This window comes from Rhinolophus sinicus, chromosome 14 (assembly GCF_057876585.1).
Source record: "Rhinolophus sinicus isolate RSI-liver-muscle chromosome 14, RSI-T2T, whole genome shotgun sequence".
In the NCBI taxonomy this organism is placed as follows: domain Eukaryota; kingdom Metazoa; phylum Chordata; class Mammalia; order Chiroptera; family Rhinolophidae; genus Rhinolophus; species Rhinolophus sinicus.
The window spans coordinates 70597520-70611718 of NC_142514.1; the positions used below are offsets into that span (position 1 = coordinate 70597520).

Genomic DNA, 14199 nt, shown 5'->3' on the forward strand with positions numbered 1-14199 from the left:
TTTACAAAGTTCTTAATAATAAATGTTTTATATGTACTTTTAAAATAATTCTCTTCTCTTAACAGCGAAGGAGTTAGAAAAATTACAGCACCACACTGAAACTGAACTAACAGAAGCCTTGCAGAAACAGGAAGTACTAGACACTGAACTACAGAATGCTCATGGAGAATTAAAAAGTACATTAAGACAACTCCAGGAATTGAGAGATGTACTGCAGAAGGCTCAATTATCATTAGAGGAAAAATATACTACTATAAAGGATCTCACAGCTGAACTTAGGTGAGTTAAATACTAAGAAATGCTATCACAATTCAGGTGATTCACTTTTATTATTCGGAATCCTTGGGTCATACAGTAAAGTTTGTTGTTGAATTCTAGATGTCCAAACTTCTCACTGAGGCTCTTCCTGGTCAACCTGTCCCTAGCTCCATCTATCTAATTCAGCAGTTGCTATTGGCTAAGGTTTCATCCTTGGTCTTTGGACCATTTTACACTGGCCCACTCCTGTATTCTGTAGTGGGGAAAAAATGATCGGATCAGCCTACAGCAGTGGTTAATAGCAAAATAATATTAATAATTACAATATTGTTCTTTGTATTAAGCCCTTATTTTGTGCCAGGATTATGCCAGGGACTTCATATATGATCTTAGTTCTTTACAACAAACCTATCAGATACATATTTTCACCTTTTTATACTGAGAAAACTGAGGCTTGAGAAAGTGAAGTAGAATGCCCAAAGTCAGATAGAGGGTCCAGAGAAGGGAATTAAACACAAATCTATTCAGCGCTAAAATCCTGGTTCTTAGATTATCAGCTAGCATAAAAAGCTGTTCTAGCACACATTACGGTAAGTGGGGGTGGAGAGCCAGACCAGAGCCAAAGTGTAGGAAATAGATTCCAAAAAGGAAAACAGAATTACAAACCAGGATGTGAAATGTGGAATGAAAGAACAGAATAGAGAGCAGCAAGATGACCCAGATGTATCTCATGATTCAGTGTAGGGCTCCCTTTTTTCTACCCACAAACTCATTTAGTAAATTTCATGTAGCTTTAAATACTGTATCTTCGACTTTCAAACCCATATCTGCAGTAATGATCTGTTCCCCAAACTCCAGGCTCAAATATATAATGACCTACTTGTTATCTCCACTTAGATGTTTTTAAGCGGCTTCTTCAGCTTGGCCAAAACAGAACTCTTTTTTTTTTCCTGCCCTCCCTCTCATTATCATACAATAGCTCAAACCCGAAATCTGTTTATTATCTGTGATTATTTTATCTCTTTTCCTCCCTTTTCCATTCAGTCTGTTAGCAAGTCATGTCAACTTTATTTCCAAAACATATTCTGAAATCCATTGATTTCTTGGCCTCTTTTCTATTAACACCATCATCATCTCTCACCTGGTCAATTGCTGTGACTTTCCAACTGGTCTCCCAGCTTAAAGTATTGACCCTCCCCACAATCCAGAATGGATTTAAGTTTGTGATTTAAAACATCAATCAGGTCATATTGCTCTGCTACTTCTAATGGCTTCCCAAAAGATTCAGAATAAAACCCAAGCTCCTTGGAAAATGTAGATCAAAACCACAATGAGATACCACTTCACATCCACTAGAATGGTCATAATAAAAAGAAACAATCAACTGTTGCCCCCACCCACACACCCCCTCCAGAGAATAATAATTGTTAGCAAGTGTATGGGGGAACTGGAACCCTCATACATAGCAGGTAGAAAACTAAAATGGTATAGCTGCTGTGCAGAAAACTTTAACCACAACAGGTTAAACATAGAATTACCATATAACTCAGGAATTCCACTCCTAGGTATGTACCTAAAATAATTGAAAATAGGTTTTCAAACAAAAATTGTGCACATATATTCATAGAGGCTGTGTTCACAATAGCCACTATGTTAAACAAGCCAAATGTCCATCAGTAGTTGAATGGATAAACACAATATGGTGTATCCATACAAGGAATGTTATACAGCCACGAAAAGAAAGTACTGATACATGCTACAACATGGATGAACCTTGAAAACATTCTGCTGAATGAAAGAAACCAGAGACATGTTGCACAATTCCATTTATATGAACTATCCAGAATTAACAAATCCATAGAGATAGAAGGCAGATTAGTGATTGCCAGGAACTAGGGTGAGGAAGAATAGAAAATGGGATGGGTTTTCTTTTGAAGTGATGAAAAAGTATTGGAAATAGTGACGATGATAACACAACATTGTAGATGTACTTAATGCCACTGATTGTATACTTTAAAGTGGTTAAGATGGTATATCTTATGTTATATGTATTTTACCACTATTTTTAAAAAATCTATGTTCCTTATCCTGGAATATAAAGCCCTACATGGCAAGGTTCCTGCCTAATTCTCTAGCATCATTTCATATTGTCCTCCTTGCTCTGGCCTTTGTGTTGTCCTCAAAAATTACCAAGTTTTTTCCCATCTTTGATCTTTGCTATAGCTCTTTCTTTGGCCTGAAGTAATGGTTGTATGGCCAGCTTCTTGCCCTTCACATTACCTCAGAGGGCCCTTCCCCGACTGTCTATTCTAAAGCAGCCACCCAGTCACTATTTCATTACTATGTAATGCTCTAACATAGTACTTTATATTATCAGATTTTTCTTGTTGAGTTGTTTATTATTTATAGTCCATCTTCTCCTCTGGATCCAAGAAGGTAAGCTCCACGTGTGATGAAGAACATCTGTCTTGTTGACTATTAAATCCACAGTACCTAGAACTCTGACATATAGGAAGCATCCAATAAATATTTGCTAAATGGTTAAGTGGGTGAATAGATGAAAGAAGTAAAACTGAAATCTTAAATTCTAGCTAATAGCTCAATTTTGGAAGCTCAGTTGTTTGCATAGATAGCGTTAGAGTTTTCTTTAGAATTCATTTCACATTACTTTTAGAATATTAGTTTAGCCTTATATTTTATAAGTCTTGACTTTTAGGAGATCATAAACAAATTCAGAATCTGCTTTTTAAAATCGGTACCTTTATTCAATATTGTTTCATATTTAAGACTGGAAACATCATATGAAGATTTTCAAGATCAACATTTTCAGACTTTGTCATATTAGAATGTAGAGTTCCAAATTAAAATTCTCTGATCACAGCCTTCAGAGTGGTAAAAATCTTAAAATTGTGTTAGTACTGAGCATTTTTATAATGTAAAATTATACATTAGTTAGGTGTTTTGGAAGATGAGAATTTATAAGAAAATATGTTTATAAAATATATGTATAAAATATATTTATAAAAATATTTCTATAGTATACGCCATTACTTCACTGTATGTATGACATCATTTTGAATAAAATTCCCATGAGAAATACAGTGGTCGTTTTCTGAGCTGTGGACATCAGGGATATCAACCATGAGATAAATGCCTCATTCAATTGTAATAAACTCACAGCTGTTATATAGAAAAGACTTTCAAATGCTCTCTGATCTATAGATGAAAAAATATGGAGGTATATATCATATATATGTATATATATGTGATATGTATATATATATATATATATATATTTTTTATTTTATTTTATTTCATTTTTTTTTAAGGAGGGCACGGCTCACAGTGGCCATGCGGGGCTCGAACTGGCAACCTTGGTGTTATCAGCACCACACTCTAACCAGCTGAGCTAACCAGCCACCCCATGGATATTTTTTTTTTTTAATTCTTACTCTGGTTCAATCTTACACCCTGGGAGTGCTTTAACATTTAGCTTAATTTGTGTACAGTAGTAGAGTTTGAGTTAACTTTTGCCTTTTTTTTTTTTTTTTTGCCAAAACACGCAACCCCAACTTTTGCCTTTTTAGAATACTCTATTAAAGTAATTGTATTAATATCAATCATTTTTCTTGCACATTATTACTTGAACATGAGCCCTTTCAATCTGAAATAATTTTATGTATCCTATCACTATTAACTTAAAGAAAAGGTAACCTGGTTAACTTAATTTTTTAAAATTACAATATTCCTAATACTTGCTTTGATCTTTTTCCTTTGATACATTTCAGAGAATGCAAGATGGAGATTGAAGACAAAAAGCAAGAACTTCTTGAAATGGATCAGGCACTTAAGGAGAGAAATTGGGAGCTAAAGCAAAGAGCAGCTCAAGTTGGTTTTCTTAATTATATTTTAATGAAATTTTCTGTTAAAATACAATCACAGTGTTTCAGAGGTCTCCGCTTTTGGGTAAAATGGACATGTTTATAGCATGTTTAGTTTTTGTGCACATAAATATTTTAAGAATTAGGAATAGATAGTTTTTCTTTATCTTGCCATTTTTATAGCAAGTGGATTTTTGAGAATGGAGGTTAATTTAGTATCTGAACCTTTTGCTCTCTTATATTACTGTATATCAGAAGAAAATGGGATTAAAGGAGTTACTTGCTCAGCTAGTGTTTGTTGGAGGAGCCAAAATATTCAGAAGGTAATATTTACCAGCATCTTTTTTGAAGACTTTATTTTTCAGACCAGTTTTAGGTTCACAGCAAGATTGAGCAGAAGGTCCAGAGATTCCCTATATACCCTCTGCCCCCACAAATGCGTAGCCTCCCCCTTTATCAACATTCTCCACCAGAGGTGGTACATTTGATACTATTGTGAACCTACATTGATAGATCAGAATCACCCAAAGTCCAGAGTTTACATTATAGTTTACTCTTGGTGTTTTACATTCTGTGTGTTTGGACGAATGTATAATGACCTGTATCCACCTTTTCATTCAGTATTTTCATGGCACTAAAAATCCTGTGTGCTCTGCTTATTCATCACTCTCTCTCTTCCCGCAACTCTGGTAACCACTGATCTTTTTATTATCTTCATAATTTTGCCTTTTCCAGAATATCATATACATCATTTGAGTTATATAGTATGTAGCCTTTTCAGATTGTTTTTCTTCATTTAGTAACATGCTTTTAAGGTTCCCTCATGTCTTTTCATACCTTGATGGCTCATTTCCTTCTAGCACTGAATAATATTCCATTGTCTGGATCTACTACAGCTTATTTGTTCACCCATTGAAGAACATTTTGGTTACTTCCAAGTTTTGACAATTATGCATGAAGCTGCTATAACATTCATGTGCAGCTTTCTGTGTAGACATATGTTTTCATTTCCTTTGGGTTAATACCAAGGAGTGTGATTGCTGGATCATATGGTAAGAGTATGATTAATTTTTTTGGTAATGAATATATATATATTTTTTTAAGATTTTATTGGGGAAGGGGAACAGGACTTTATTGGGGAACAGTGTGTACTTCCAGACCTTTTTTTTTTTTCCAAGTCAAGTTGTTGTCCTTTCAATCTTAGTTGTGGAGGGTGCCGTTCAGCTTCAAGTTGTTGTCCTTTCAGTCTTAGTTGTGGAGGGCACAGCTCAGCTCCAGGTCCAGTTACCATTTTCTAGTTGCAGGGGGCACAGCCCACCATCCCTTTCGGGAGTCGAACCGGCAACCTTGTGGTTGAGAGGACGCGCTCCAACCAACTGAGCCATCCGGGAGCTCAGCGGCAGCTCAGCTCAAGGTGCCATGTTCAATTTTCAGTTGCAGGGGGCGCTGCCCACCATCCCTTGCGGGAGTCAAGGAATCGAACTGGCAACCTTGTGGTTGAGAGCCCACGCGCCAACCAACTGAGCCATTCTGGAGGCAGCTCAGCTCAAGGTGCCATGTTCAATCTTAGTTGCAGGGGGCAGAGCCCACCATCCCTTGCGGGACTCGAGGAGTTGAACCGGCAGCCTTGTGGTTGAGAGCCCACTGGCCCATGTGGGAATCAAACCGGCAGCCTTCGGAGTTAGGAGCATGGAGCTCTAACCGCCTGAGCCACCGGGCCGGCCCAAGAGTATGTTTAATGTTATAAGACACTTCCAAAGTGTCTTCCAAAGTGGCTGTATCATTTTGCATTTCCACCAGCAAGAAATGAGAGATCATGTTGCAGCACATCCTGGCTAGCATTCACTGTTATCAGTGTTTCGGATTTTGGCCATTCTAATAGGTGTGTAGTATCATCTCCTTGTTTTAATTTGTATTTCCCTGGGGATACATGATGTGGAGCATCATTTCCTATGCCTATTTGCCACTTTACCTTCTTTGGTAATGTGTCTGTTAAGATCTTTGGCCAATATTTTAATTGGGTTGTTTATAATTTTACTATTGAGTTTTAAGGGTTCTTTGTATATTTTGGGTACCAGTCCTTTATCAGATTTGTTTTTTTGCAAATATTTTCTCTCATTGTGTGGCTTTTCTTCTCATTCTTTTGATATTAGTTTTCACAGAGTAAAAGTTTTTAATTTTAATCAAGTCCAGCTCATCAATTATTTCTTTCATGGATTGTGTCTTTGGTATTAAAGCTAATAAGTCATTGACACACCCAAGGTCATCTAGGTTTTCTTTTATGTTATCTTTTAGGAGTTTTATAGTTTTGTGTTATACATTTAGGCCTGTGATCCATTTTGTGTTGATTTTTATGAAGGGTGTAATGTTTATGTCTAGATTCTTTTTTTTTTCTGTGAATGTCCAGTTATTCCAGCACCACTTCTTGAAAAGACTATCTTTTCTTCATTGTATTGCCTTTGCTCCTTTGTCAAAGATCAGTTAACTATATTTATGTAGGTTTGTTTCTGGGCTCTCTGTTCTGTTCTACTGATCTATTCACCTTTTCTTTTACTAGGACCACACTGTCTTGATTAGTGTAACTTTATAGTAGTTAGAGTTGAAGTCAGGTAATGTCACTCCTCCAACTTTGTTCTTCTCTTTCAATATTGTCTTGGCTATTCTTGGTCTCCATATAAACTTTAGAATCAATTTGTCGATATCCATAAAATAACTTGCTAGGATTTTGATTGGAATATCCATGAACATTGACTCTTTCTCCATTTACTTAATTCTTTGATTTCTTTCATTGGAGTTTTATAGTTTTCCTTATATAGATCTTGTATGTATTTTGTTAGATTTATACCTAAGCATTTTTGCTTAGGTATGTCTTTGTCTTGTTTTGGCATTACAGTAATTGTGGCCTCACAGAATGAGTTAGGAAGTATTTCCTCTGCTTCTACCTTATGAATGAGATTGTAGAAAATTGGTATAATTTCTTCCTTAAATATTTGGTAGAATTCACCAATGAACCCATCTGGGCCTGGTGCTTTCTGTTTTGGAAAGTTATTAATCGATGATTCAATACCTTTAATAGATATAGGCTTATTCAGATTGTCTCTTTTTTCTGAGTTTTGGCAGATTGTGGCTTTCAAGTAATTGGTCCACTTCATGTAGTTTTATTAAATTCATGAACAGAGAGTTTTTCATAATATTCCTATATTATTCTTTTAATGTCCATGAGATTTGTAGTAATGTCTCCTTTTTCATTTCTGCTCTTAGTAATTTGTGTCTTTTTTTTTAGTTAGCTGGGTAGAGATTTATTGATTTTATTGATCTTTTCAAAGAAACAACTTTTGATTTTATTGATTTTCTCTATTGATTTCCTAATTTTCATTTCATTGATTTGTACCGTAATTATTATTTCTTTCCTTATGCTTACTTTGGATTTAATTTGTTCCTCTTTTTCTAGTTTCCTAAGGTAGTTTAGATGATTGATTTTAGATATTTCTTCTTCTTTTTTTTCATTTCTTCTTTTTTTAATGTTTGTCTTCAGTGCTGTAAATTTTCCTCCAAGTACTGCTTTTGCTTCATTTCACAATTTTTCTTAAGTTGTATTGTATTTAGCAGCTTTTATCTATCATAAAATGAAGTGAAGTCTGAATCATTTTATTTCTCATTCATGAACATAATCATGTTTTTTAAGTTTCTATAATATATATAGAGGGTGCCAAAAAAATGTATACACATTTTAAGAAAGAAAAAAACTATTAAAATTGTAACACTCAGTATATATTGATAACAAAAGATGAATACAAGTCATGTATATACATATTTTTGGCATCCGCGATATAGGGCTCAGGATCCAAAATTAGTAAGCAATGATTATTTTTCTCATTCTTTTTAATAATTTACTTGAGATGAGTTTGTTTCAGTTATACCCACAATAAATCATTCTAAAACACATTCCAAGCACACAATTTTCCACATTAGAATAAAATTGAACAGCAGTTTAATGTTACTTTTGTATTTAGGTTACACATTTGGATATGACTATTCGTGAGCACAGGGGAGAAATGGAACAGAAAATAATTAAATTAGAGGGTACTCTGGAGAAATCAGAATTAGAACTTAAAGAATGCAACAAACAGGTAAATCATGAAAAATGGTATATTTTAAATTGTTTATAAAAAATTACTAAACTGTAAGCATCCATTGTTCACATAACATAGCTTTTTCATAGAATGCATACAATAAAAATACTTCATAATTTTAATCATCTTGTACATGCTACTTTATATTCCTTTTTCTCCTCTTAGTATTTTCCCTCAACTCTATTGAGGCATAATGGAAAATAAAAATTGCATATATTTAAGGTGTGCAATGTGATGTTTTGATATACATACATATTGTGAAATAATTACCACAATCAAGCTAATTAACATATCTTCACCTCCCTTAGGTTTTTTGTTTGTTTGTTTTGGTTTTGGTGAGAACACTTAAGACTATTCTCTTACCAAATTTTAAGTATACAATGCAGTATTAGTAACTGTAGTTACAGAGCTATACATTAGCTCTCCAGAACTTACTCATCCTGCAAAACTGAAACTTTGTACACTTTTACCAGCATTTCACCATTTCCCCCACTTCCTAGAACCTGGTGACTACCTTCTTAATGGTATTTTGAATATAGTTTTTCTTATATCGATGTATCCACATACTTATAACGTATGCATGTCTGAAATATCTCTGGAAGGATTTGCAAGTAATTCTGTATACTGTGGTTGCCTCTAAGGAAGGAACACAGTGCGATGAGGACTTTTTCAGTATATTTTTTATCTCATGCACATATTACCTATAAAATTATTTGTAAGGCCAATGTAACATTTGTTGTTTTATTGTAACCTAATTTTCCTTTCTTATACAAATATAATTGAGGCTTTCATCTCTTTTAGCATATTTTAGGTATACATATAAGCATCTTATTAAGTGCAAGAATTCTGATGTTTATGCCTAAGTTATGGTTGTCTTAAAAACACATTTTTGTATTTTGCTATTTTTAGATATACATGTTTAAAGCTTGATTTACTTGGATTGCAGTTATAATTAAAGAATTATTTTTCCTTAGTTATATTAATATTCTGTTTAAAATTCAGATAGAAAATTTGAATGAAAAATTGCAAAATGCCAAAGAACAGCTTCGAGAAAAAGAGTTTTTAACACTACAAAATGAACAGGAGATTAGTCAACTGAAAAAAGAAACTGAACGAACACAACAAAAGATGAAAGAAATGGAAAGTGTAAGCAAATTATTTTCCTCCTAAGGAACAAGTAGTATTGTCTGAAGAGTGACATCAATCTTTATGTTTTAAACTGGTTTATTTTTAATATACAGAAACTGTACAGTAAGTATTTTGAAGGTAATTGTTTGAGCCAGATACCTATCAGTTTCTTTGATCTAATTAAATATTTTATTCTGATGTTCTAATGAGTTGCCAGATGATGTTTGATGACTTTGTGTCATCAGTTTGCATGTGTGTTGAGTAGTGAACCAATTCCACCCACTGCATTTTTAAAAACTGATACTGTTTCTAGTAAGAGCTTTCATAGATGTAACTTTCTCTTATTTTTAAATACAGTACTGAACTTTAAAGCTTTGTATATAACTCTTTATTGTATTTGACTAACCATTTGATTATCCGTCTCCTCCAGTAGAATATAAACCCCATAAAGGTGGCCATTTTATCTCCTTTGTTCACACTTGTGTCAACACCTAGATTAGTACATACCACATAGTAAGCATAAATATTAGTTTAATTATTCTGTACATAAATCAAACAGGGTCTCTGAGAATAAGTTTGGGCCCTAGTGGGGGTAAAAATGATTACTGACCCTATCACTTTATGTTCACTAACAAGGATGGGTAAAAATATTTATATCAGGTTTATATTATGATAAAACAGAGTTGAACCCTGGGCTCCCATTCCAGAAATCAGAGTCCTAGTAATTTGTACTGGTTTCTTCTTATTAGTCCTAAAATCAAGTGTCATTACCTACCACCTAAGTTAACTTACCAAGCAAATTTAGAACTAACTTACTTTTCACTGATTTTTTTTTCCTCTAAGAAACAATACTTTATGAGGGATTTAACTGAGTATTGTCAAAATATTTCAGAGAGAGTAGCAATCCCAGTGACAGATTTTACTTTCACAGAGAATAAGTCATGAGCTTAATCCAGCTGTGTGGATTAATGTTGGGTTTTGATTGTTCATGCCAATATATTCTCCATCTTTGATATGGATAATCAAATATTAAGTTGTTTTTTCTCTTTATACTATATTTTGTCTTGTTACATTCATGGTAAAGGATTATACAGTTTGCATATTAAAGTCATGCAAAATATACCAGTGAGTTGCAGATTTATTACAAAACTTTAGTCGTTTTCTTGTCATTAAAAAAGAAACAAACTTTCTGAATATCAGTTTCACTGTGGGTGAGATTCATTGTTATGTTAAATTTTACAGAGATTTAGTTGAGAAGGGGAAAGTCACTTATTAAAAGAGAAATCAAAATAAGAAATAGGTTATCTGTATCATTTCATTTTGAAGCCAGCAAGTATCTTGTGTATTTCAGGTTATGAAAGAGCAGGAACAGTATATTGCAACTCAGTATAAGGAGGCCATAGATTTGGAGCAAGAATTGAGGCTAACCCGAGAGCAGATGCAGAACTGTCACGCAGAACTGTTGGAGGCTCATCGTCAACAAGTCCAAGCACAGAGAGAAATAGAAAGGCTCTCAAGTGAACTGGAGGAAATAAAGCAACTCTCTAAAGAGAAGGTAATTTGTATTTTAAATAAATTTACCTAATTGAAAAATCTTAATTTTACTGTTCACTTTTTTGAACTGTTGAATACAGTCCTTACTAAAGTTAGCGTTGCACAACAATGTGAATGTACTTAATACCACCAAAGTGTACACTTAAAATTGGTCAAAGTGGTAAATTTTGTGTTATGTTATTTAAAAAGAAAAAAAAAGTGTTATATTTAGCATAGCTTTCTAATGTAACTAGGAAGTTCCTCAGAACTGAGTTTTGGCCAACCTAATTAGCTGTCAGTTAATTGAGTTATAAAGCACTTTTAAACTTTCAAGTGAGTTTAAGTTATCACTTAAAGAAAAAATAAAGCTAATAAATGTTTTTTGAGTAAAAGTTTTTATATTTGTAGCCACTCTTATAAGTGAAAACTGATTATTTAAATGTATAACTACTATGAAACCTGTAGTCCAGAACACTTGGGGAAGAATAGTGCTTTTAAGAAGCAAGAACACTCATAAATTTGATTTCCCCAGTAATTGGTAGAAGGTTAACAACTTGGCTTAAACATATTTAGATTGGTACACATGGGTTAATTACTTAGACTTTGAAAAAAGTATATTTATTGGTGTTCTAGAAAGTTCTTATGATTTTTTGCTTTCTATAATGGTTACTAATTCAGAATAGGAATTAAGTTAAATATTCTTATGCTTAATTTTAGTTAACCTGACAATGTTTTTGTTCACATTTCTGGATGGTTAGATCAATAAAGAACATTTTTATTAAAATATGTCAGGCATTTGGGAGTCTAACAGAAGGGAAGCTATCTACTTTTGTCCTTATCAGTGGTATCTAAGTACAGTGTGATTGATTTCATATGATAAGCTCAATCAAAAAAGTGAGTGAATGTGGGAATTATTTAAAATGATATTAAAAAATATTCTATGTCAGCCCAAAACTCTAAATATACATTCATATGTTAATCTTTTAATGTGGAACCAAATCTTGGTTCTTTGTGTATGGGTAGGGTCATTTGATTAGAATTCCACCTAGTCTTTCTTGCATAAACCATACATACTCATATTCAATCATCTGTAATTCCAATATTGGTTTCTTTAAAGTGAAAGAAGAATTAAAAGACATTTGTAAATCAGAGAATAGCATCTCTTATATTTTTTTCTGGGGCTTCCCACAATGTTTTACAACTATTTTGACTGCTTCTACTTGGGGAGCAAATGTTTGTGATTCACTCATTGAGTGGTTTCAAAGCATGTAACTTAGTTTTCATATAAAAACTGTTGCATTCATTCTTCATCAGTGTTCATAATGTTTAATAAAATTATGTAATTACAGTAACAAGCACAGCTAACATAAATAGGTTTGGATAAATACACAACTGACTTGATAAACAGCACATCTGGTAAACAAAATTGCATGGACATGCCTAAGAGTAGACTATTACCTATCTGCCAAAGTTCAGCATGCTGTGGTTATTAGTTTTACAGAAAGCATTGGTATTGAACCTATGATAACAAACAATATGTCAATACTCTTCCATTAGTACTAGTCTTTTAAATGTCTAGATTTTAAAGTGTACCGTTTAATAAGTTAATTTTGTATATGAGTGTTTATAATATTATAAAAGATTAAAGTACTTCCCATAAATGCACTGGATTGGCCACTCTATAGTTAACAAATAAACAAATCATATAGCCTTTACTTAATATGTCATTTTTAAGGATGCTCATGGAAACCATTTAGCTGAAGAATTGGGGGCTTCTAAAGTACGTGAAGCTCATTTAGAAGCAAGAATGCAAGCAGAAATCAAAAAACTGTCAGCAGAAGTGGAATCTCTCAAAGAAGCTTATCATCTGGAGGTAAAGACCATTTTAATTTGTACCATTACTCCCTGCTAAAGTGGGGACCTATATGGACAAAAGTATAAGTCTAGCTCTTCAATGTTCAGTATAGAATAACACATTGTAGTCTTTATTTCTGGTCGTCTAAATGTACCACTTTTACTTCATATCCAGTGAACTAATATGCTGTGGGGCCAGGAGCTTTAATCTTGAGCCAGGTAGCCTGGTTATGAATCTCAACTCATCTCTTAGCACTTACGTGACATTGGGCAATTAACTTAACATCTCTCTGTAAATGGACATAATAAATGTGTCTGTTTCGTAGAACTGTGTTGAGGATTAAATGAATTAATATAATTAAAGTTCTTACACCAGAGCATGGATCATCATCGTCATCATCAGTTATAAAATAGCACTTGCCAAAACTAACTCAAGGGATTTAAAAACTAACATAAGTAGTTTCATGTGATGTGAATATGCAATTCTTTATAGTTTCCAAGATTTGTTCTGATATTTAGATAGAGCAGCAACACCAGAACCTGATACTTTGCTTTTTATTTATGAGTATATCTGAGCCTTTATAGAAATGGGTATTGTTATCAATTAGAATAGAAGTTCTTGTCTTTTTAAAAATTACATCGGAAGAGATCCAAAATTTATTTATAAGACCTAAATAAATTACTTAGGAAGTTCTAATAAAGCATTTTTCTCTTTGGCAAGGCTTGCAAATACATTTATATTAAACACCTTTCAGGGAATTTGGTAACATCTTTGTGAAGGATTGATCAGGCTTGTGGTCACTATGTCTTACTTAAATGCATTTAGATTCAGATCTCTCTGAAAACGTGTCTGTGAAACAAAACACACTTGCAAGCTAAAGCCAATCTCAGGCCAAGAATTTACAACCTTTGATCTTTAGAGACAAATGTGAATGCTGTTGGATTCAGCACAATTATTTAATTGATATTAGCTGCTCAACTTAGTGACCATCAATAATAATTAGTCCATCTCAAGTGTTTGCTAGCAACTACTCATACACTTTTATTATATGATCTCTATTCTACGTTTATTTTTAATTATCCAATTTTTTCCCTTTAGTTTTGTGAGCAACCTGAAATTATTTATAAGCAGATAATACATAAAGTGAATTGTAAAAATTGGTTCTGGTATCGTGTAATATTTGGTACTAATTTTTTATATGTATGATATAAAAATATGTAATATGGGCACATGTGCAGGGTCCCCTACAGGTGGTGTCAAGGCCTGTTAAGGGTGAAGGTACTTGGTGCAACACTTTTCTGGCCAGGCTTAGACATGCATGTCCTTGTAAGCCTCGTGGTGCAATAGCTGTTGGACCCATTCAACAGAAGAATGAAAGCAGTAAATCGGAACATGATGTGAGTGGAAGAGA

General features: G+C 33.5%; 1 protein-coding gene across 11 annotated transcripts in view; it reads left to right on the top strand.

The window, feature by feature from the left end:
• CCDC18 (coiled-coil domain containing 18) overlaps positions 1 to 14199 on the top strand; it is an 89136-nt gene that overhangs the window by 49114 nt on the left and 25823 nt on the right. For all 11 annotated transcript variants that reach the window (XM_088791330.1, XM_088791332.1, XM_088791331.1 and 8 more), the window contains 6 exons: positions 66 to 279; positions 4047 to 4146; positions 8153 to 8269; positions 9275 to 9418; positions 10752 to 10955; positions 12669 to 12806. In XM_088791330.1, the coding sequence (XP_088647456.1) occupies positions 66 to 279; positions 4047 to 4146; positions 8153 to 8269; positions 9275 to 9418; positions 10752 to 10955; positions 12669 to 12806 (917 nt within the window). The remainder of the gene's footprint in view (positions 1 to 65; positions 280 to 4046; positions 4147 to 8152; positions 8270 to 9274; positions 9419 to 10751; positions 10956 to 12668; positions 12807 to 14199) is intronic.